The sequence below is a fragment of the Phasianus colchicus genome, chromosome 19, assembly GCF_987193195.1.
Source record: "Phasianus colchicus chromosome 19, bPhaCol1.hap1.1, whole genome shotgun sequence".
Taxonomy (NCBI): Eukaryota; Metazoa; Chordata; class Aves; order Galliformes; family Phasianidae; genus Phasianus; species Phasianus colchicus.
In genome coordinates this window covers 57,714-80,683 of record NC_143454.1, presented here as the reverse complement: position 1 = coordinate 80,683, position 22,970 = coordinate 57,714, and the positions used below count along the sequence as shown (strand labels likewise).

The following is a 22,970-nucleotide window of genomic DNA, read 5'->3' as shown; positions in this document are numbered from 1 at the left end:
AAAAAAGAATGTACTGAACTTTGAGTTGTTATTCAAACGTAACGCTTCCCTGAAATCATATGGCTCATGTACCTTGTAGCTGTCAGTTGGTGAGAACAATAACTTCTTAGGAAATGGAATGGAATGTTTTACTCCTGAACCTGCAGCTTGAGAGATCTTTCTGGAGGAAAGATCCCCCTCTTCCTTCTCTTCAAATTCTCCAAGCTCCTGGATCACTGCATTCAGCATTTCTGTTAGAGTTTCAATAGACACTGGCAGCTAGAAAATTAATTGAAATGCAAGTCATGATTGCAATCCTTCCTCAGAGCAAGAGGCTACATTCTGAACTCTGGTAGAACAGCTCACAAGGCTTTCATTACAAAAAGACAGAAATGTCGTTAAGTTTTGTTCCTTGCTTTTTTTTTTTTTTTTTTCCTTCCCAGCAAAGTCCAACCTCTGTTAAAATTAATGTAAGTGGACAATTCACACAAGCCTTAATTCTACTTGGAAACTATCAACCACAGTAAGAAGATAGTGGGAAAAAGCTATTTGTTTACATAAAAATTGCCATTTGCAGGAGTCAAAACATTGCATGTTCTCGTGTTGTTAGAGAAGTTTCCCAGAATATATCAACCCACTGGAGTTAGGCAAGTTATTTGTCTGGGGGAACAAGTAAGTTTTCACTTGCCTTAAAGCAAAGGCTGCAAATGGTTTCAATTTGAAACTGTAAGCGACACCACTGCATCTCTCCAAACAAGATGTTGAGCAAGAATTACTTACTTTGTCAGCTACTGACAGAGCTGAGGAGAACTCATCAATGATCTTCGTTAGGTAGTGCTTTCTTTTAAGAAGATAGGTTTTGTGTTCTCCTTGTTCTTCTGGCAAAACATCACCATTCACAATCTCCTCTGCCTTTCTTTGGCAAAGCTAAGCAACAGCATTTGGATTAATAAGAATCAGTTGGAATGCAAGTAACGAAAAAGCATTTGGGGTAATGCAGGTTAGGGACCAACCTTGGCAAGATTCCAGTATGAAATCACATTCTTGATAGCTTCAAATGCTAGGAAGGCATCATCAGTTTTGCTTTCAACTGCATCCAGCACTGCAAATGCTATTCGTGCCTCTTCTTCATAGGCTGCAACCTGAAAGACCTACAACCAAAGCCAAAGACAAGTCATACCTAACATATGCGTGAATACTTGGAACAGCTAGTGCATGCCAACATCCAGGAAGTAATCAGGTATTACTCATCTTCCTCTAAGACAAGAAAATACTTTTTCAACAAAGTTGGTGCTAAGGGAGTTCAGTGTTGTCCAAGCAGATACAGGTTCACATCTAAGAAAAGTTCTCAGAAAATATTTTTCCCCCTTTATCAGATGCATTCTAATACTACCAAGGCTCACTGTTAGCACAATGCAAAAAAAAAAAAAAAAAAAAAATCCAACTACTACTACAATAAATAAATAAATAAATAAAACAAAAACCCCAATGTAAATGTGTCTTATTTTCAGCTGGGAACTGTTTTCTTCAGCGTGTCTGGTATGATGCGATGTTTTGGTTCTAGGAGAAAAGCAATGTTGAGAACACACCAATGCTTATAGTTCCTGCTAAGCATGTTGTACAGAACCAAGCCATTCTCAGCAAATAATCCAAGCAGCTGGGAGGGAACAGAATTAGGACAGCTGACTTAAACTGGCCAAAGGGGTGTTCCGTGCAGGATGACATCATGCTTAGCCATCTTCCAGGTTAAACCACAACCATAAGCTTGTATAAAGACATATAACCTTACTCCAATCTTAGATTGGTCAATCTGCACCTGAATGTCCATATTATGGAAACATTTGAAGAGAGGATCAGTTGGTTCAGGAATATTTTTGTTCTTTTTATCGTTTCCAAACTAATCAGGATTTTCTTCCAGTAGTAGACACTTCTTCCAATGTATTCCTTCTGATCACAGAAAATTTTCAGGCTGGTGCCCTGTTGAAAAGAAATAGAAACTACCTCAACAAATTCAAATCAAGTCTTACTAACACTTATTCTTTCCTGGTGTAGTTGTTTTCTTGAAAAATTCAAGAATTGTTCTCTGACACTTGTGATAAATTTCAGGAGGTCTCTCTCTAGAGTTATTTGAAGTAACATAAAGACAGAAAACAACACTACAGTTCACTGTAATGTGAAGAGGTAGTGAGGGAGAGTGTACCTGATAGGTTGACTAGAGAAACTAACTTACCCGACAAAGTTAACAGCAGTTCTCAATAGTACCTTCTCATCTGATTTTGTTTATTTTGTGTGTTCAATTTACACAAGGAGAGAAAAAATGGACTGTACACCTTTAAAAATAATCTTAGCTTGTTATATTTTGCAGGCTTCTTGCCCAGTGTATAATTAAGGCGGGCCGAAGGCTTGCAGTGCTTGCAGAGAACTTAATCCATGCTGTGCAAGAAACTTCAGTTTTGTCTCTCATTCTGGTCTGAGTATCAAAGGAAACAGTCCTCAGTTAGTATTTTCTCTTTTTCTTCTATTCACGTGACTTGTTTGACTAAAACAAATAGCTAGTAGGTTCTAAACTAGCTCTAGTTTAGAAATGCTGTACGTGAAACATTAAGCCCATTTACAGAAAGCTTGTATGCAGTAGGTCTCAAACCCCTACTGCAACAAAACATTCATGTCCAAAACAGCCCAACAAAGCAAACTAGTTTTACACAAACTATGGGAATCAATTCAGAAGCTGTCTAAAGGCTTGTTTCAAATATTTCCGAACTGAAGAATTCTTACGTTGTTTTTTTCTGCATAAGAATATGAACAGCATCCCACCAGGATGTTTGCTTCTCAGTATAGCACTGTTTGCACAGCAGCAACAGTAAGAAAGGAGGCTGATGTGTTTCATTACGAGTATTAAATTTCTCTTGCAATTCTAAGTTGCTAGTGAATACCATCCTGAGTAGAAATACCTGTTTTTGTGAAAATAAATAAACAACAACCAAAAAATTAGATACCAAAAGAAATAAAAGAAAGGAAAAAAAAGGAGAAGAAAAGAAATAAGAAAAGAGAAAATAGCACTTAAATACATTTAAGATGTACGAAAGTGTACTGACTTCAAGGTCCAACAGGCAAATGGATTCAGGAGCATCTGTCTCAAGTCTTGATGTTTCTTGGGGCAAGTGAAAAAGCTGTTTTAAAAATTGTCACATTGGGGGTAACACCGACACAGAGTTCCACTGCAAACCAAGCCACACAAGGTGCTGGAGACTACCGTTGTGCATTCGAACAGCACCTGTGCAAAAACAAAGCAGTGGTAAGTTAGTATCTACGTCCTAGGGAGGAACGCTAGGGTCTGATCAAAGCTGGGTTTCATTCCAAGAGAAGTAAGGAGCTCTGAAGATTTCTCCCATCCTAGGAGCTTCCTAGCAACCTCTTCCCACCTGTTTGCCTTTGTCTAACAAGCTGGAACTAAGCCTTTTGAAAAGCAGATGTAACACTCTTCAAGTGATTTCTCCATCTATTTTGTTTACACAAGTAACTTTTAAAGGAGAAATACCAACTTCACAGAAGTGCACAAGGCAAACATATTGGTACATTTGCTCTTTCTGTCAAGGCGAAAAATGGAGAGAACATCTCCAAGGAAGCACATAAAAAATTTAAACATTAACCTCTCCATTTTGAGGTATCAGGTTAAGCTGATGTATTATACAGACATCCTTCCCGTTTTTCTAAGTCTGTAAAGCTCAAGAGATCTACCATTTTCAGCAAAGAAAACAACCTGAATGCTTAATTTCTGTTTTGAATTCAGTTTTGTTTTTTACTCCTGCAAATATACTTACACTGCTTTTCCTCTAACAGGGGAAATCTTTATCTCATGTATAATAAGCACAAGCCTTTGAGTGCTGTTTTTTTTTTTTTGTTGTTTGTTTTCGTTTTTGTTAGTTTGCTTTTAAATACACATTACAAAATAATATAAAGAAACAAACCCCTTAGGAGAGACTGTAAAACTATAAACTTTTTTCCTTTATACCTACACGTATCTCTCTTTAGCTATATCTATCAAGAAAAAAGGCCATAGTTGTTGCTGTAGTTATTGTTTTGTATCCTGCTAGATCATTTTAGATTTAATAATCTAAACATTTCTGAAAACTAACTAAGTAGAAAACTACCAGTATTCTAATCTTCTCTCACTCAATTTCAAAGCCAGACTTCATCATCAAGTCTCAGCAATTCATCCTAGAGTTACTTCATTTTTATGCTTGGAAACTGCATTCTTGCATTACAAGATGTGCCTTCCTATTAACACTTCCTAGTGTTCAGACACAAAAGGCTAAGCAGACAGCTGAAGTGAAAATGAATCAGAGCAGACGAGAAGACAGCACTGTGGAAGCAGGAAGTGCATGAGAAATTCTTCAGAAGCAGGCGTGACAGTACCACCTCTCAGCAACAAGCATCAATGGAAGCTTCGTGCACATCACCCCCTTGCACTGATACACTGAACAGCTGTCACAGCCCCACCTCTTTCGTTGCAAAAGGAAGGAGTTAAAAAAGCTCCTCTGAAACAGTCGTGCTTCAGTTGAATTTAAGAAACACCTCTTACCATTATCATATTTATTAAGTTCTTCTTACATTGGTGCTCGTGTACTGACACTGCTTGTCTCATCTACGCCAAGGAAAGAACTCTCTTGAGAAGCCCCCCTCCCAAAGAGGCTTTCAAACAACGTCAGTAAACCCCTTGTGTTGGCAAAACATTCCAATCTCTTTCAAGAAATTTTCCTTGCCATGGCTTAAGTTCAGCAACATATGACCTAGAAAACAAAAATGGGATTTCACATAAAAACACTGAAGGACAACCCCAACAGTGGGCTGCTCTTGCTACTTAAGGTTGGGAATCGAGCCACTTAACTCTTCAAGTAACTATTCATAAGATTAAAAGAGATTTATGGAACTTTCTTAATGATTAATTCTGATTACCAGACTGGCTTTTTCGATCACAAGCCAACATTTCCAGCTTGTCTTCTCCAGCAGGATCCCCTTTTATTAGTTTTGACTTTGGTTTAAGAACCTGGAGAAGAAAGGAGAGGATTTGTCACAGCTTCTTTACAACAAAAAGCAGATCACTTAGTTTAGTCTTGAACATTAGGAAACATATTCTTATTTCTAGCATAAGAAAACTTTAGAAATATACACTCATTCTGAAGGCACTCTGCAACATATCAATGAAGAAGACACAAAGTGAGTAATTTTAACTACTGCCAATAGCTGTAAGCACACACAAGAGAAAGTAAAGTTCCGAACACCAGCAGTTGCACAAAATGGAAAATTAGTAGTATTTCATAAGGCAAAGAATTAAGACTGACTAAGCTCTACTGACCGTCTGTGAACAAGAATGTGGGAGATACTCAGTTAGCTCCTGTCCACATCCTTTAAAGGCATGTGGAAGAGTAAGACTTAGTGAGGGGAGAGCCTTACAAACACTAATTAATCTTTGGAATATGGGTGTTCCGCACATGTACAGCAAGAGTGGTCAAGAACTGCATTAACTACAGGCAGAAAGTGAAAAGTGACTTACGTTGAAACTTTTCAAATAACACAGTGCTGCCAGTTGACACGCATCGCTCCACTGCACCTCACTGTTCTGGGCCAGTTTGAGCAGAAACGTCCCAGCATACATGTATAGCTGTCCTTTCATTTCCAGGACGGTGTGAGACAGCTCCTCAGCTTCTCTCACATACTGTTTCACAGAGTGAAGGAGACGATCAAAGCTAGAAGGCAGAAAAAACTCATTTTCAACAAAGTCCTGGTAAAAGCCATTGCATGCTTTGGGTCAGTGTTATTTAACTGCGGACCAAGCAACTCGGTGATTCAACTGCCACCACCTCAGTTGTTTAAACCTGAGTTGCACAAGAAAGCAGGACAATAGCCTCAAGTTCCCAAAGCACTGACCTTCACTTATGGAAGTGAAATCAACGGAAGTCAGTAGAAGTCAGTATGAAAGAAAACATAACGGGAAGAATGGAACACAGAACTTCACCAAGGAGTTTCCTACAGACATTGTTTTGCACTATGCCAGCTGTGCCTCAGATGATATACCTTGAAGTCAGTTGGTTTACCTGGCCCTACCGTTTTTTTCTGAAGGAGAATGTTCTTACTGAAAGTGGCCTTCTGCTTCTCTTTTATACTACAGACCTACAATTCTTCATTATCTCACTGCAGGTTCTGTTAAGTTGATCAGGACAAAGCTGATCCACAAATGTCTGTGAAATCTGAATTAGCTGCTGAAGTATAGAACAACGTTCTCTTACTGAAGAGACAGAAGATAACTGACCCAGGATATCACCAAGTCTTCTCCAAGGCTTGTAGCTTGGACAAATACATAGCTTGGGCTTCAAGCCTACTAAGAACCTTAGTACAAAGAAACTCCTCTCCTGTCCACAAACTGGTTACTCAGGGAAACTGATACCTGCTAGATGTTCTCTGACTAAGAAAAAAGCATTCCGTTCTGGATTTGCACTGACGGACATCTCCCGAAGCAAATTTCATTTTAATAAAGCTAGAATGCGCCAGCAGATGACCGCTTTTGATAGCTCTCCAATTCCTTGTATTAGATTCCAAGTCCTGGGCTGATTCAAGGTATTCCTAAAGAATAAAGTTCATCAGAGGATGAGGAACCACCATCTTTCTGTGAAGGCAAGGACATTACTTCTCCAGGACACACTGCTACCTAACCCACTTTCACAGGTGAGGCATTAATGTATCTTTCAGCAGTGAAGTTCCAGGAACTCTTCAAACAGTTCTCTCCTTGATGAAGCTACTATATCTAGCTTAGACTTGAAGTTAGAAAATATACAAGGTTTAACTTTAGGAAGAAAATCCCCATTAAACAATTGGCTTCAGTAGACTTTCATTTGGAGGAGTTACATTATTTGAGCAATAGCTGTCAGTGGAACGAAACTGAGAGACTGTGACCAGTTTTGAGGATACGGAAGATTATGACAGAATCAAAAGATGATTAAATACCTCAAGTGTCTTTACGACACAGGAGCACCATTCCAAGCTCGTCTCCAGAGGTATTTTCTTCTCTGCCTCCTGAACATGGAGCACAGCATCTTGCAATTTATTGCATGACTGGTACAGTGCAACCAAGTTTGATGTTAAGAGAGACGTCATCAGGTCTTGCATGGAATTCAGCTTGAGTCACATAAAAGAGCTCATTCCAGCCATCTTCAACTTTATATTCTTGTAACTTCTCCTATTAAACATGAAGGCAACATAATTAATTTTTTTCTGCATCAGTCTTTTCAACAACCACATCACCACTGTTTGCTCACCTCCACTACACAGACTACAGACTTGATGAAATTACTCCAACATCTTACAAACAAGATAACAGGGAAAAAAACTTCAGAATGTGCCTCTTGTAGATGCTAAGTTAAGACTGTCAGACAGTTTGATTCAGTGACAGCACACCTTGTTACAGAATAGCTAGTCCGTATGGGAACTGTTGAATCACAGTTTGAACCTCTGATTGATCACCTCAGGTGAGCACTGAGTCAGCCCTGGGAGCGCAGGTGAAGGCAATTCAGTTGTGTGACCACAAGGGATGGAGCCCGGCTGCACCTCTCCTAGACCCCATTTAAGGGCTGACTGCCACTGAGGAAGGATCTCTCTCTGGAGATCGCTCCTCATGGAGTTTCTTGCGAGCCTACAATATCAGTGAGCTTTTTTTCATTTATTTCTGATTATCTTTCTCAACGTGATAACCTTACCAGCCTAACTCTTCTATATACTACATAGCATCTGTATACTTATTGACCATACACTAGTCCAAGTAAAACAAAAGAAAACCAACAGAAGCCCCTAAGAACCTCAATGTCATTGCTGCTGTGCTACATAAAACTAAGTGCCAAAGTGACACTGTATAACTGAAAGCATTTACACAGTAGTTGAGAATGACAGCACTTCCCACACACTTCATTTTTAAACTCAAAAAACTAAAAAGGAGCTTAGTCACAAGAGACACATCAGGTATTGCCTATCTAAGCTCAACTTCTTAGATATTATTACTAACAATTTCCCCACATTTTTGAACAGATAAACCTTAAAATGCATGTGAAAGCCCAGAACTGTAATTTTCATGCAAGCTAGAAAAAAACAGCAGGCAGCAAAGAAATTAATGTGTAATTGATTTAAGATTCCTGATTCTAAAATAATCTAGCCAAGGAAATATTGAGATGACTAGATGACATGAGAAGCTGGAATTTACCTTCAACCTTCAAGAGAGCAGCAGCATTCCCAGGGAGCAGCCTGGCAGCTTTCTCAACCCAGTATTTTTCCCAACCCAGGATTTTTCAACACATCCTCCCCCTGCCCAAAGCCTGATAGAAGGAATTTTGACTGAGAAGTTCACATTCATTCACTTGCCTACTCAGCACTTCATTTGCTCTGCCCCTGTCTACCTCTGTAACAAGAACACCACCAGTAACAAACAAAGAGTGCCACTGAAAAACACCTTTGGTCTAGTCTTCCAGTTGCAACTAGGTTACCATTATCCCTGCTAGGCAATTCCACAGCAGACACAGACCCTTAGTCCAAAGGGCAATGGTGAGACTATCACAGCAGCTACCAGACAGATCAAGTCAGGACACAAAAGAAAGGATCGACTGGAAAAATAAATTAAAACCTGAAGCTAATTCTATCAAAAAAATAATCATTTTTTAAGTACATCATAGACAGATTTAGCAATAAAAAATGTACATCATACAATTTGCCCACAAATAACACATTTTCTACTCTGGGTTTAAGGAATGCACTGTACAGGGGCTTTGGTGCTGCATGAATGACTGCAGGCAGAGGTGTAGCAAAGTGAACACTAAACATTTCATCATTTAACGTAGAAAGCATTGAAAAAGAAAAATGACAATTTTCCCAACCTCTTTCCATCACCCATCACAGACATGGGCAGCACAGACAGATGGCCATTGGGCATGACGTACAGGGTCTTCATGACTGGGGCTTCAGGGGCTGGCCGTGGTCACTGTGGAGAAGGGAAGAGCGTGGTCAGCAGTCATGGAGACAGGGCACCTACTCTGGGCTGGAGCCCCTACAGCAGAGTTGCAGGGTTTCAGGCTGCACAAAATACCATTTGTCTCCTTTTGTATTCAGAGTGACTCAAAATAAAACCCCAGCAGTGTCACAGCCTGGGCAGAGCACTGCAAAGGAACCCTAAACCTGTCACCTCCCTTCTTAGACCATTCAGATCACTCAAAGAATCCTCGCTCCCGTCAGTAATCCCAGCCTCTCCACAGGGGGCTAGGACCACAGGGCTCTTCCTTGGTCAAGAACTCTCCATCCAATTCTCAAAGCTCTCACACAGCTCAGGCATCTTCAGCTTTGTCATACTAGCAGTGAAGTGCATGCACCCACCTGCCACAGCTTTGCAAGAAGGCACAACTCCCAGTGAATTATCTCATGGGCCAGCTATGTCACACTAACAGAAAGAAAAGAGGAAGAAAAAAAAACTGAGAGACAGGGAAAAAAGGCCCTCACTCAACTAAGGACTTTGGGGCTCCCTCTAGGACACCTGTTGTCTCAGCACAGTTCACAGTTACTTACAATGCACACAGCACCTACAAAAGCATCACGCTCCAACAAGCAAGGAAAACAAATCCACAACGCTGCAAAGGGCCCCTAGCTCTCACTAGGTGACGCCTGCTCCGTGTACAGAGCACGCACAGAAACTGCACCTCAGCTCTTCCCCATTTATCCCCCCACCATTTCTACAGGCATTTAGAGGCACTAAATGTCTCTACACGGAAGGCTCGTGGAGAAGACAGGATGTACAGGAGATTTCTCACTTCTCTGGTGCGAGACACTGCTTCTCTAGATGAACAACATTTTTCAAACAAGCACCAACCAACCACTGTAACTAACAACTGAAATAGCATTTCCCCTGAAAAACAACAACAACAACAACAACAACAAAACAACAAAAGAACAGCCTGTCCAAAGACCTCTCCTCACACACTTGACAAAAAGGCCAGAACCATCATTCCATTTGCCAGGCTTACTCACAGAACAGCAGCCTTCCCTTCACCGTGCATCACGTGGACACAAACAGGCTGTTGGTGGATGGAAGGCAACTCCACCTGAGCATCTCACCACAGACGTTCTCTCCGCTCTGCTTTCCTGCAAAGATACAAGGAGAAAAGCCTCAGCTCATCCAAGCAACAACTGGAAACAACTCCAGAAAATTCTCCATTCCAAAGCAGTTCCTGGAGAGGTACAAAAGAGTCCTCCAAAGGGAACACGTGCTCACGCTGTGGCCTTCGGAGAAACACGCTGCCTTTGTGCTCCTGGTTCCTCAGGGCTCTTCTTCATCACCTTCTGGGTTTTCTTCTACAAATCTAGGCCCTACGACCTTCCTCCACCCCAAGATAAAGTCCAACACAGAGTTGCGGTGCAGAGACTGGATGCTGACAAGAGCACTAGAAGAGCAGAACAGGGGAAGAGCACGTACAGACAAGACTGAAATAAAGAAGAGCAGCAGAGAAGAAAAAGAAGAAAGGATGAGGGAAGAAGTGCAGAAGAAGAAAAGTGCAATAGAGAAAAAGATTGGATACAAGACAGCAAAGCAATGAGGAGATGAGCAGAAGAGAAGAAGAGCAGAAGAATAAAAGAGAGGATGAAGGTAAGAAAGACGAGCAGACGAGGAGAAGAGCAGAAGAATAAAAGAGAGGATGAAGGTAAGAAAGACGTGCAGACGAGGAGAAGAGCAGAAAGGGAGATGAGCCAAGACAGCTAAAGCAGAAAAGCAGAAAGGGAGAGGAGCTGAAGAGGACAGAATACGGGTATGGCAGAAGTACAGAAGATGGGAAGAGAGGACACGGGTCAGTGAGAAGTGCAGAAATGAAAAAGAACAGAAGGGAGGAAGAGAGCACAGAAGACAGAGAAGGAAAAGAGCAGTAAAGTAGAAGAGCAGAGAGTGGCCAGAACAGAAGAACCGTAGAGCGCAAGATGTGCAAAGAGGAAACAGTTAAGTCAGAAGAGCGGATGAGGAGAACAAGAGGAGAAGAGAGGATACGGGTAAGAAAGAAAAGCAGAAGAGGAGTACAGATGCAGGAAAGGAGTCAGGACACAAGGAAGAAAGAACAGCAGATGAGCAGCAAAAAGAGGATAACACTCAGGGAGAAGAGCTGAAGAGTAGATGAGGAAGAGAGCAGAAAGGGGAAGCACGGAAGAGGGAAGAGCAGAAAAGACGATGCTGTCTCTTCTGTCCTCACTAGCAATGCCCCCAAGAGACAGCCAAAACCAGGAGAAAAAGTCCACGGTTTAAAGTTAGTGATGTTCTTCGAGGCACAAAGGACCAGTTCACAGTAACAAGCTCGGCATACGCTGCACGGGCACTGACTCATTCCTGCACTGTTCTCAGCTAAACCAGGGCTGTCCCACAGAAATCCCTCCTTTTCATTGTTACCATAGGTCTAACTGGCCTACCACGGCCGCTACCACTTCCAAGAACTCGTAACTAATGCTGGCACTTTACACAGTCTTGGGTGGTGACGACTGGAAATCGCTTGGACGGGAGGGGAAACCATCCCTGGGGTGAGAACTCACTGCAGGGATGGCAAATCCCCACTGGGACGGGCAGACCCTTGGCAAGGAAGAGCACTGGGCTGCCAAATGCCCATCGGGATGGTCACTGATCATCGGGATGGGAAACAACTGGCATGGGAAGGATGTTTGGGTACGAAAAGTCAAACCATCGCAAGCCTGGGGGAAAGGGGCTGACCCCAACGGTCACGGAACCCCCCTGGGGGGAGGGGCTCCCCCAACTGCCACTCTCCAGCTGTCATGGCAGGTAAGGCAGCAGGCTCCCCCTGCTCTGACACTCCATCTGACCCCAATGCCCCAGATCTCACCCCAGGGCCCCAGATCTCACCCCTTTGACCCCAGATCTCACCCCAGGGCCCCAGGACTCACCCCTTTGACCCCAGATCTCACCCCTGTGCCCCCAGATCGCACTCCAGGGCCCCAGATCTCACCCCTGTGCCCCCAGATCTCACCCCAGGGCCCCAGATCTCACCCCTTTGACCCCAGATCTCACCCCTGTGCCCCCAGATCTCACCCCAGGGCCCCAGATCTCACACCCGTGACCCCAGATCGCACCCCAGCACACCAGATCCCACTCCTCTCACCCGGATCTCACCCCAGTGCCCCGGCTCTCAGCCCAGCGCCCCTTCTGGCATTTCCCCACAGAGAGATTCCCTCGACGAGCGCTGACGGTGCCTCTGACACCCGACGCCATTTTCGCTGATGCGACTGTGCCGCCACCGGACCCCGCCTGGATGCAGCCCACCGTCCGCGGACCGATGCCGGTACCACCCCAACCCTCCCCTGTCCCCACTGCCACCTACCTGGCACCTCAGGCCTCTGTCTGGCCTGGGGGACCAGGTGTCTGGGGACAGGCAGCACAGCTCCCACCTGGGGGGCTGCCCCCAACCCCGGCTCAGCTGCCACCTGGGGGCCTGACCCCAGCTGCGGGGCTGCACTTACCGGTGCTGCTGCTCCTACCTGGGGGGCTGCACCCAGCTGTGGCTCCCCCCACCGCCCCTGCTCCCTGCTCGGGACATCCCCTGCTGGCAGGGACGCTGCTGCCCCAGCAGCCCATGGGGCTGTGGCCTGGGGCCGTGCTCCTCCGCGGGGAGCCCCCGCAGCCCGCAGGCACCTGCCTGCCGCAGGCCCCCGCCCGCCCCGGCCCCCCCCCCGTTCTTTTGCAGGTACCCTCCCTGCAGCAGCAGGTGCTCCCCGTGCCCTGCACCCTGCCTGACACCTGGGAGCCGCCGATGGAGCCCTTCCAAGATGCCGTGGTGCTCTCGGAGGACCGGGGGCACCCTGCGCCCACCGACGTGTGCCCCCATCCCGCCACGGCTCCGCTCACCTGCAGCGCTGCCACGCTGGAACCAGGCGGTGAGTTCAGGGGCTGTGGAGCGGGCGGCACGCTGTCCGCACCGGCTGGCTGTGGGAAAGCTGGCATTGCTCCACCGGGGATGTTCTTGCTTTTCCAGCAGTGACAACGAGCGCAGACACCCCGGAGGACATCGCGGACGACATCGATGAGCTCCTCACGTGGATCAACGAGGGTGAGTTTGGGGGCAGCACAACTGGCGGGGGGGTGTTCGGGAAAGCTGGCTTTGCCCCACTGGGGATTTTCTTCCTTTTCCAGAAGTGACGGCCAACACAGGCCTCCTGGACGACACCGCAGACATGGATGACCTGCTCACGTGGATCAACAACGGTGAGTTTGGGAGCAGCACAGCTGATGGAGGCCTGTCTGCGCTGAGTGGCCGTGGGAAAGCTGGCATTGCCCCACTGGGGATTTCTTCCCTTTTCCAGAAGAGAGACCCAGGACCAACAGTCTTGCCGACGATGTGGAAATTGACCATTTGCTCACCTGCATTGATGGTGAGTTTGTGGTCTGCAGAGATGGCGGGTCCGTGTCCACACCGAGCTGGCGTGGGAAGGCTGCCATCATTGTTCTGGGGGATGTTCTGCTTTTCCAGAAGCAGCGAGTGCTCCGGACAGCTGCAAAAGTGAAGAGCTGATGCAGTGCATCACAGCCACGGAGCAACTGAGCTCAGATGTCTCCAGCAGCTTCGACTCCTGCTCTTCCAACGCAGAGCTGCCTGACTCCCCCAGGGCCAGCCGGGAGCTCAGCAACGAGACAGATGCTGAATCTGGGCTCCGCACCAACTCGCTCCGGCAGAAGACAGCATCCCCGGAGCTGCCCGTGCCGACCCCCATGGCTGCCCCAGCACCTCCGGCGCCCTGCACGGCACACCTGATGGCAGAGGTGCAGCGGAGGCAGCCCCGGGTGATTCTCACCCGCCTCGCACTGCCAAACCCACGGGCTGCCCCAGCACCACCGTCGCCCTGCACGGCACACCTGATGGCAGAGATGCAGCGGAGGCAGCCCCGGGTGATTCTCACCCGCCTCGCACTGCCCCCCGGATGCATCTCCTGCCGGGTGGCGGCCAAACACCAGGGGGATGGCACTGAGACAGCCAAGCGCCCCGTGCCTCCTTTGCCGCAAACTGGACGGCTCCTGGAAGAGGCGCAGCAGGAACAGCCCCGCGTGGTTCTCACGCGCCTCGCACTGCCACCCGGATGCATCTCCTGCCGGCTGGCAGACAAGCACCACGGGGACACCACCGAGCCACCCAGGTGCCCAACGCCCGCCTGCACCACCACCAAACGCAAGAGCACCGGGCACAAGCAGCACGCTGGCAGCATCCCAGCCGCAAAGAGGAAGCTGCCGCGCTGCCAGGATGTTCCAGGCCACAAACATCGGCACTAGGCAAAGCTGGCTGTGGCAGCACGGCGGCCAGCAGGAGCACTCAGGCTGGTTTCTTGGCACACTCCCGCTCGGGCCACTGTTGGGGTGTGATGGGCACCACTTGGTGCAGCAGGAGACGTGGCCGTAGCCGATGAATATGGCTCCCTGTAGCCCTGGGCTCCTCGCTGGCCCCCACGACACCCAGAGAGCAGCGGCAGCGTTCCAGGAGCACCAGCACCGGCCCCAGCCCTACCCTTCCAAAACTGCGCTGTCCACAAGCGGCGTCTTGGACTGGGGCAATGTGGGACTCTGAAGCTGATGGACCGCAAAAGTGTTGGACTGTCAAAGCTTTGGGCTGGGAAATGTTGCTTGGGGGGTGGGAAATGGTTGGGGGGTGGGAATGGCTGGGGCTGGGGAAGGGTTGGGGGTGGGAATTGCGAGTGGGAATGGGGGGGGGGGGGAGGGATGATTGCGGGTGGGAATTGCGGGTGGGAATGGCTGGGGGGAGGGAATGGATGGGGGTGGGAATTGCGGGTGGGAATTCTTGGGGTGGGAAATGGTTGGGGGTGGGCATTCTTGGGGCGGTGGGATCTTTTTGGAGTGGCAAATGAAATGGCTGTACTGTGATATTGTTGGGGTGGGAAATGACTGGGGTGAGAACTGGCTGCGGTGGGAGATGGCTGGCATCAAAAATTCTTGTACTCTGTAACTGCTGGCATTGGGGATGTGGGGAGGGGGAGGGAATTTTGTGGGGTGGCAATTCTGAGTGAGAAATTGTACTCTGCTACAATGTTACACTCCAAAATCGTTGGAAGTGGGAGGAAAGAATTACTGGGGTGGGAATTGGGGGGGCTGGGAAGTTTTTTGGAGGGGGAGGAAACTGTTGGTGGGAGGGAGCGGGGGGGTGAGAAATTGATCGGGGGGTGGGAAACTGATTAGAGGGTGGGAATTTTAGGGGGTGGGATCAGAAACTATTGTTAGGGTGGGAAATGGTTGGGAATATTGTCATTTATTTACTCTTTTGTACATTTAACTATTAAATGGTTTGCATTCGCTTTGCTACAGCTCTGCCTGCAGTCGTTCATGCAGCACCAAAGCCCCCCCAGGCCTCCGTGCCCACCTCTGGGGATGTTGGGGTGGCCGCAGGGAGCCAAGAGCTGCAGCTCCTCCACACTGAACATCTCTAGCACAATCGCTGCTGTCATCATCTCTGCTGCCTTGTTTTGTTCCTGGGGAAGTAGTCGGTCACATACTGAGCAATGGGGGTGTTGAACTGGGGGCACTGGGCAGTACTGGTGGCACTGGGAGGTCCACTGCGGGGCACTGGGAGGCTAGCGAGGGCCGCACACAGCACTGGGGTGGCTCCAGGCAGCACTGGGGGGCACTGAGTTTGCACAAGGAGAGTCCAGACAACGCCGAGAGGCAATGGGACCTTACTGGGGAACTGCAAAGAGCACCAGGCGGCACCGGAGAGCTTTGGACGGCACTTGTGGGGTTGGAGGGGGCTCAAACAGAACCCAGGTGGCACATTTTAACTAACCTCACTGATTTCCTCTTCTCCAACATCTCACCCAAGGCATTCAACAAGCCCTTTTTTCCATCGGGGGAGACTTTCTCCTTGGGGCTGACCTTCTCCCCCCACGCCCCCTCCCCGTGCTGCCTGTCTCTCCCCTGGGCGCTACGTTCCACGCATTCCCACCGTGATGCTCTCACTCAGTGACACGTTTGTCACCCACACGCTCACCATGGGTCCTGAGGAGGGGTGGCGGGTGTCCAGTGAAAGCAACCCCAGTGACAGCTCTGGCCCTGAGCCCTAGAAGACACAGATCCTGGAAAACCACCCTCAGTGCTGCTTCATCTCATCACCTTGGCACTCCACTTGGGGGCTCTGAGGAAGCTAACTGCTTCCCCTGATGTTTCAAGCTGGTGCTACCCATGCCTGCTGATGATGCTTCACGCTCTGGCACAGCCGCCTGTAAAGCTTAAATCTGCTCTGCACCCTCGCTTAAAGTCACATCTTTTGCAACCAGTTCCAGTACTCTCAGAAGTAGAAAACCAAAGGGACGTTCCAGTGGAACGGCACTAGCTCAAACACCTTCCCTCACTGCTGCTCCCAGGACCCCCAGCACTCCTTTTGCCCCGCCTGCACAACGCTTCTTTCTCTGTCCGTGCGCTCCTGGCAACAGAAATTCCACCAACAGCCCTCAACAAAACTGCTCTCTTCCAAACACTCAGGGCATCTAACGAGCCCACGCGGCGGCTGCCAGAAGAGCAGCTTCTGGGAGAGACGGGGACAGTGAAGGCAGTAAAGAAGAACAGGGAAAAAAAAAGAGTCATTAAACAGCAACAAAACCTGAGAACATCCCCTCAGTTGGCTAGAGACTGCTCTGCAAGCACACACCTGCCTGCCACTGCTAACCAAGCAACCACCTCCCGGCCTTCGCTTCACAAGCAATCACCTGCCTGCCTGCCACTGCTTTGCAAGAACCCATCTGCCTGCCTTTGCTTCACAGCCATGCACCTGCCTGCCTTTTCGAAGCAAGCATGCATCCATCTACCTGCCGTTCCATCATACGCACCTGCCTGCCTTTGCTATGCAAGCATGCACCTGCGTGCCTTTCCTAAGCAAGCAAGCACACCCATACCTGCCTTTGCCTCACAAGCACCTGCCCGCCTTCGCTTTCGATGCGTGCACATGCTTCCCTTTGCTCTGCAAGCACACACCAGCCTTTGCTTTGCACACACCTGCCTGCCTTTGCTTCTCAAGCACCTTCCATTCCAGGGCCTACAAAGACGTCTGTTCTCTCTTCATTACCAATGCCTCTGAGCACGCTGAAAACCAGGAGGAAGAGGCCATGATAGAAAGTCAGAGAGATTCCTGGAGCACAAGGGACCGTTTCACAGGAACAAGCTTCCCGCCGTCTACGGCGTCTACAATGTTCCACTCCTGTCAGCCAAGTCAGGGCTGCCCCACACACATAAGTCACTTTCGTTGTTAACGCTCTCTCATTGCTAACTAACATCGTTAACTAGCAATAGGACTGGAGGGAATGGCCTCAATTTGTGCCAGGGCAGACTCAAGCTGGATGGTAGGAAATAGTGCATTTCCAAAAGTGTGGTCGGGCACTGCAAAGGGCTGCCCAGAGAGGTGGTGGAGTCACCCACCCTGCAGGTGTTCAAGGAACGGTTAGACGTTGTGTTGAGGGACATGGATTAGTGAGAGCTACTGATGATAGTTGGATGGTTGGACTGATGATCTCATAGGTCTCTTCCAACCTTGGCGATTCTAGGATTCTAACATCTTGCTAACTGGCCTACCGTGCCTGTTACCATCTTCCGAACCTGCTACTTCACGCTGGCAGACAAGCTTCTCAGCTACTTTCCTCCCTGCCCCAATGGGAGGAAAGGCATCATCTCCACTTGATGGGCTGGAGCAGTAGCAAGGTGTACTTGTGAGTTTTTCAAGTCCCTTTTAATCCCCAGAGGGAAGAAAACTGCCCAAACAAAAAGCCTGCAGAGGGGCTCCCTCTAGGACACCTGTTGTCTCAGCACAGTTCACAGTTACTTACAATGCACACAGCACCTACAAAAGCATCACGCTCCAACAAGCAAGGAAAACAAATCCACAACGCTGCAAAGGGCCCCTAGCTCTCACTAGGTGACGCCTGCTCCGTGTACAGAGCACGCACAGAAACTGCACCTCAGCTCTTCCCCATTTATCCCCCCACCATTTCTACAGGCATTTAGAGGCACTAAATGTCTCTACACGGAAGGCTCGTGGAGAAGACAGGATGTACAGGAGATTTCTCACTTCTCTGGTGCGAGACACTGCTTCTCTAGATGAACAACATTTTTCAAACAAGCACCAACCAACCACTGTAACTAACAACTGAAATAGCATTTCCCCTGAAAAACAACAACAACAACAACAACAACAAAACAACAAAAGAACAGCCTGTCCAAAGACCTCTCCTCACACACTTGACAAAAAGGCCAGAACCATCATTCCATTTGCCAGGCTTACTCACAGAACAGCAGCCTTCCCTTCACCGTGCATCACGTGGACACAAACAGGCTGTTGGTGCATGGAAGGCAACTCCACCTGAGCATCTCACCACAGACGTTCTCTCCGCTCTGCTTTCCTGCAAAGATACAAGGAGAAAAGCCTCAGCTCATCCAAGCAACAACTGGAAACAACTCCAGAAAATTCTCCATTCCAAAGCAGTTCCTGGAGAGGTACAAAAGAGTCCTCCAAAGGGAACACGTGCTCACGCTGTGGCCTTCGGAGAAACACGCTGCCTTTGTGCTCCTGGTTCCTCAGGGCTCTTCTTCATCACCTTCTGGGTTTTCTTCTACAAATCTAGGCCCTACGACCTTCCTCCACCCCAAGATAAAGTCCAACACAGAGTTGCGGTGCAGAGACTGGATGCTGACAAGAGCACTAGAAGAGCAGAACAGGGGAAGAGCACGTACAGACAAGACTGAAATAAAGAAGAGCAGCAGAGAAGAAAAAGAAGAAAGGATGAGGGAAGAAGTGCAGAAGAAGAAAAGTGCAATAGAGAAAAAGATTGGATACAAGACAGCAAAGCAATGAGGAGATGAGCAGAAGAGAAGAAGAGCAGAAGAATAAAAGAGAGGATGAAGGTAAGAAAGACGAGCAGACGAGGAGAAGAGCAGAAGAATAAAAGAGAGGATGAAGGTAAGAAAGACGTGCAGACGAGGAGAAGAGCAGAAAGGGAGATGAGCCAAGACAGCTAAGGCAGAAAAGCAGAAAGGGAGAGGAGCTGAAGAGGACAGAATACGGGTATGGCAGAAGTACAGAAGATGGGAAGAGAGGACACGGGTCAGTGAGAAGTGCAGAAATGAAAAAGAACAGAAGGGAGGAAGAGAGCACAGAAGACAGAGAAGGAAAAGAGCAGTAAAGTAGAAGAGCAGAGAGTGGCCAGAACAGAAGAACCGTAGAGCGCAAGATGTGCAAAGAGGAAACAGTTAAGTCAGAAGAGCGGATGAGGAGAACAAGAGGAGAAGAGAGGATACGGGTAAGAAAGAAAAGCAGAAGAGGAGTACAGATGCAGGAAAGGAGTCAGGACACAAGGAAGAAAGAACAGCAGATGAGCAGCAAAAAGAGGATAACACTCAGGGAGAAGAGCTGAAGAGTAGATGAGGAAGAGAGCAGAAAGGGGAAGCACGGAAGAGGGAAGAGCAGAAAAGACGATGCTGTCTCTTCTGTCCTCACTAGCAATGCCCCCAAGAGACAGCCAAAACCAGGAGAAAAAGTCCACGGTTTAAAGTTAGTGATGTTCTTCGAGGCACAAAGGACCAGTTCACAGTAACAAGCTCGGCATACGCTGCACGGGCACTGACTCATTCCTGCACTGTTCTCAGCTAAACCAGGGCTGTCCCACAGAAATCCCTCCTTTTCATTGTTACCATAGGTCTAACTGGCCTACCACGGCCGCTACCACTTTCAAGAACTCGTAACTAATGCTGGCACTTTACACAGTCTTGGGTGGTGACGACTGGAAATCGCTTGGACGGGAGGGGAAACCATCCCTGGGGTGAGAACTCACTGCAGGGATGGCAAATCCCCACTGGGACGGGCAGACCCTTGGCAAGGAAGAGCACTGGGCTGCCAAATGCCCATCGGGATGGTCACTGATCATCGGGATGGGAAACAACTGGCATGGGAAGGATGTTTGGGTACGAAAAGTCAAACCATCGCAAGCCTGGGGGAAAGGGGCTGACCCCAACGGTCACGGAACCCCCCTGGGGGGAGGGGCTCCCCCAACTGCCACTCTCCAGCTGTCATGGCAGGTAAGGCAGCAGGCTCCCCCTGCTCTGACACTCCATCTGACCCCAATGCCCCAGATCTCACCCCAGGGCCCCAGATCTCACCCCTTTGACCCCAGATCTCACCCCTGTGCCCCCAGATCTCACCCCAGGGCCCCAGATCTCACCCCTGTGACCCCAGATCGCACCCCAGCACACCAGATCCCACTCCTCCCACCCGGATCTCACCCCAGTGCCCCGGCTCTCAGCCCAGCGCCCCTTCTGGCATTTCCCCACAGAGAGATTCCCTCGACGAGCGCTGACGGTGCCTCTGACACCCGACGCCATTTTCGCTGATGCGACTGTGCCGCCACCGGACCCCGCCTGGATGCAGCCCACCGTCCGCGGACCGATGCCGGTACCACCCCAACCCTCCCCTGTCCCCACTGCCACCTACCTGGCACCTCAGGCCTCTGTCTGGCCTGGGGGACCAGGTGTCTGGGGACAGGCAGCACAGCTCCCACCTGGGGGGCTGCCCCCAACCCCGGCTCAGCTGCCACCTGGGGGCCTGACCCCAGCTGCGGGGCTGCACTTACCGGTGCTGCTGCTCCTACCTGGGGGGCTGCACCCAGCTGTGGCTCCCCCCACCGCCCCTGCTCCCTGCTCGGGACATCCCCTGCTGGCAGGGACGCTGCTGCCCCAGCAGCCCATGGGGCTGTGGCCTGGGGCCGTGCTCCTCCGCGGGGAGCCCCCGCAGCCCGCAGGCACCTGCCTGCCGCAGGCCCCCGCCCGCCCCGGCCCCCCCCCCCCGTTCTTTTGCAGGTACCCTCCCTGCAGCAGCAGGTGCTCCCCGTGCCCTGCACCCTGCCTGACACCTGGGAGCCGCCGATGGAGCCCTTCCAAGATGACGTGGTGCTCTCGGAGGACCGGGGGCACCCTGCGCCCACCGACGTGTGCCCCCATCCCGCCACGGCTCCGCTCACCTGCAGCGCTGCCACGCTGGAACCAGGCGGTGAGTTCAGGGGCTGCGGAGCGGGCGGCACGCTGTCCGCACCGGCTGGCTGTGGGAAAGCTGGCATTGCTCCACCGGGGATGTTCTTGCTTTTCCAGCAGTGACAACGAGCGCAGACACCCCGGAGGACATCGCGGACGACATCGATGAGCTCCTCACGTGGATCAACGAGGGTGAGTTTGGGGGCAGCACAACTGGCGGGGGGGTGTTCGGGAAAGCTGGCTTTGCCCCACTGGGGATTTTCTTCCTTTTCCAGAAGTGACGGCCAACACAGGCCTCCTGGACGACACCGCAGACATGGATGACCTGCTCACGTGGATCAACAACGGTGAGTTTGGGAGCACCACAGCTGATGGAGGCCTGTCTGCGCTGAGTGGCCGTGGGAAAGCTGGCATTGCCCCACTGGGGACTTCTTCCCTTTTCCAGAAGAGAGACCCAGGACCAACAGTCTTGCCGACGATGTGGAAATTGACCATTTGCTCACCTGCATTGATGGTGAGTTTGTGGTCTGCAGAGATGGCGGGTCCGTGTCCACACCGAGCTGGCGTGGGAAGGCTGCCATCATTGTTCTGGGGGATGTTCTGCTTTTCCAGAAGCAGCGAGTGCTCCGGACAGCTGCAAAAGTGAAGAGCTGATGCAGTGCATCACAGCCACGGAGCAACTGAGCTCAGATGTCTCCAGCAGCTTCGACTCCTGCTCTTCCAACGCAGAGCTGCCTGACTCCCCCAGGGCCAGCCGGGAGCTCAGCAACGAGACAGATGCTGAATCTGGGCTCCGCACCAACTCGCTCCGGCAGAAGACAGCATCCCCGGAGCTGCCCGTGCCGACCCCCATGGCTGCCCCAGCACCACCGTCGCCCTGCACGGCACACCTGATGGCAGAGGTGCAGCGGAGGCAGCCCCGGGTGATTCTCACCCACCTCGCACTGCCAAACCCACGGGCTGCCCCAGCACCACCGTCGCCCTGCACGGCACACCTGATGGCAGAGATGCAGCGGAGGCAGCCCCGGGTGATTCTCACCCGCCTCGCACTGCCAAACCCACGGGCTGCCCCAGCACCACCGTCGCCCTGCACGGCACACCTGATGGCAGACATGCAGCGGAGGCAGCCCCGGGTGATTCTCACCCGCCTCGCACTGCCCCCCGGATGCATCTCCTGCCGGGTGGCGGCCAAACACCAGGGGGATGGCACTGAGACAGCCAAGCGCCCCGTGCCTCCTTTGCCGCAAACTGGACGGCTCCTGGAAGAGGCGCAGCAGGAACAGCCCCGCGTGGTTCTCACGCGCCTCGCACTGCCACCCGGATGCATCTCCTGCCGGCTGGCAGACAAGCACCACGGGGACAGCACCGAGCCACCCAGGTGCCCAACGCCCGCCTGCACCACCACCAAACGCAAGAGCACCGGGCACAAGCAGCACGCTGGCAGCATCCCAGCCGCAAAGAGGAAGCTGCCGCGCTGCCAGGATGTTCCAGGCCACAAACATCGGCGCTAGGCAAAGCTGGCTGTGGCAGCACGGCGGCCAGCAGGAGCACTCAGGCTGGTTTCTTGGCACACTCCCGCTCGGGCCACTGTTGGGGTGTGATGGGCACAACTTGGTGCAGCAGGAGACGTGGCCATAGCCGATGAATATGGCTCCCTGTAGCCCTGGGCTCCTCGCTGGCCCCCACGACACCCAGAGAGCAGCGGCAGCGTTCCAGGAGCACCAGCACCGGCCCCAGCCCTACCCTTCCAAAACTGCGCTGTCCACAAGCGGCGTCTTGGACTGGGGCAATGTGGGACTCTGAAGCTGATGGACCGCAAAAGTGTTGGACTGTCAAAGCTTTGGGCTGGGAAATGTTGCTTGGGGGGTGGGAAATGGTTGGGGGGTGGGAATGGCTGGGGCTGGGGAAGGGT

At 50.2% G+C, this 22,970-nt stretch overlaps 3 protein-coding genes and 1 long non-coding RNA gene across 16 annotated transcripts in view; 2 read left to right on the top strand and 2 right to left on the bottom strand.

The window, feature by feature from the left end:
* The window catches only part of LOC149915407 (RANBP2-like and GRIP domain-containing protein 8), a 30,053-nt gene extending 17,024 nt beyond the window's left edge, over positions 1-13,029 (bottom strand). For 2 of the 12 annotated variants that reach the window (XM_090121260.1, XM_090121261.1), the window contains exons 1-11: positions 10,036-11,001; positions 8,895-8,998; positions 6,982-7,213; positions 5,534-6,600; positions 4,936-5,026; positions 4,562-4,769; positions 3,075-3,253; positions 1,769-1,956; positions 993-1,130; positions 760-906; positions 73-258 (exon numbers count right to left, since the gene is read on the bottom strand). In XM_090121260.1, coding sequence (XP_089977386.1) covers positions 73-258; positions 760-906; positions 993-1,130; positions 1,769-1,807 — 510 coding nt within the window. In that variant the 5' untranslated portion in view covers positions 1,808-1,956; positions 3,075-3,253; positions 4,562-4,769; ... (3 more) ...; positions 8,895-8,998; positions 10,036-11,001. Of the gene's footprint in view, positions 1-72; positions 259-759; positions 907-992; positions 1,131-1,768; positions 1,957-2,754; positions 2,931-3,047; positions 3,254-4,561; positions 4,770-4,935; positions 5,027-5,533; positions 6,601-6,981; positions 7,214-8,227; positions 8,999-9,387; positions 9,452-10,035; positions 11,002-12,901 lie in introns of those variants that run through there. The other 10 variants (XM_090121251.1, XM_090121254.1, XM_090121255.1 and 7 more) reach the window with 10 other exon arrangements.
* Positions 12,052-14,705, top strand: LOC149915406 (uncharacterized). 2 transcript variants are annotated; one of them, XM_090121263.1, is made up of 4 exons: positions 12,052-12,930; positions 13,029-13,103; positions 13,187-13,425; positions 13,524-14,705. In XM_090121263.1, exons 1-4 carry the CDS (start codon positions 12,309-12,311, stop codon positions 13,563-13,565), a joined length of 978 nt encoding a protein of 325 aa, XP_089977389.1. In that variant the 5' UTR covers positions 12,052-12,308; the 3' UTR covers positions 13,566-14,705. The 2 variants fall into 2 exon arrangements, with proteins under 2 accessions (XP_089977389.1, XP_089977388.1); XM_090121262.1 differs by having other exon boundaries at positions 13,187-14,705.
* A 321-nt stretch (positions 14,706-15,026) lies between these two features.
* On the bottom strand, positions 15,027-21,181 carry LOC149915405 (uncharacterized). The gene is made up of 2 exons (XR_016458837.1): positions 21,049-21,181; positions 15,027-18,438 (listed from the first exon to the last, which is right to left on the bottom strand). It is a non-coding gene; the product is annotated as an uncharacterized LOC149915405 (long non-coding RNA).
* Positions 21,182-21,504: 323 nt separating this feature from the next.
* Positions 21,505-22,967, top strand: LOC149915404 (uncharacterized). The gene is made up of 2 exons (XM_090121336.1): positions 21,505-21,572; positions 21,671-22,967. The coding sequence occupies exon 2, from the start codon at positions 21,712-21,714 to the stop codon at positions 22,567-22,569; it is 858 nt and encodes a 285-aa protein (XP_089977462.1). The 5' UTR covers positions 21,505-21,572; positions 21,671-21,711; the 3' UTR covers positions 22,570-22,967.
* The last annotated feature ends 3 nt before the right edge of the window (positions 22,968-22,970 follow it).

Bases quoted from the DNA above. Each gene is read 5' to 3' on its own strand.
- LOC149915406 (XM_090121262.1), top strand. From the start codon at position 12,309: ATGCAGCCCACCGTCCGCGGACCGATGCCGGTACCACCCCAACCCTCC. The intron at 12,931-13,028 runs GTGAGTTCAGGG...TTGCTTTTCCAG, and splicing joins TGCCACGCTGGAACCAGGCG to CAGTGACAACGAGCGCAGAC. The intron at 13,104-13,186 runs GTGAGTTTGGGG...TTCCTTTTCCAG, and splicing joins CCTCACGTGGATCAACGAGG to AAGTGACGGCCAACACAGGC.
- LOC149915404 (XM_090121336.1), top strand. From the start codon at position 21,712: ATGCAGTGCATCACAGCCACGGAGCAACTGAGCTCAGATGTCTCCAGC.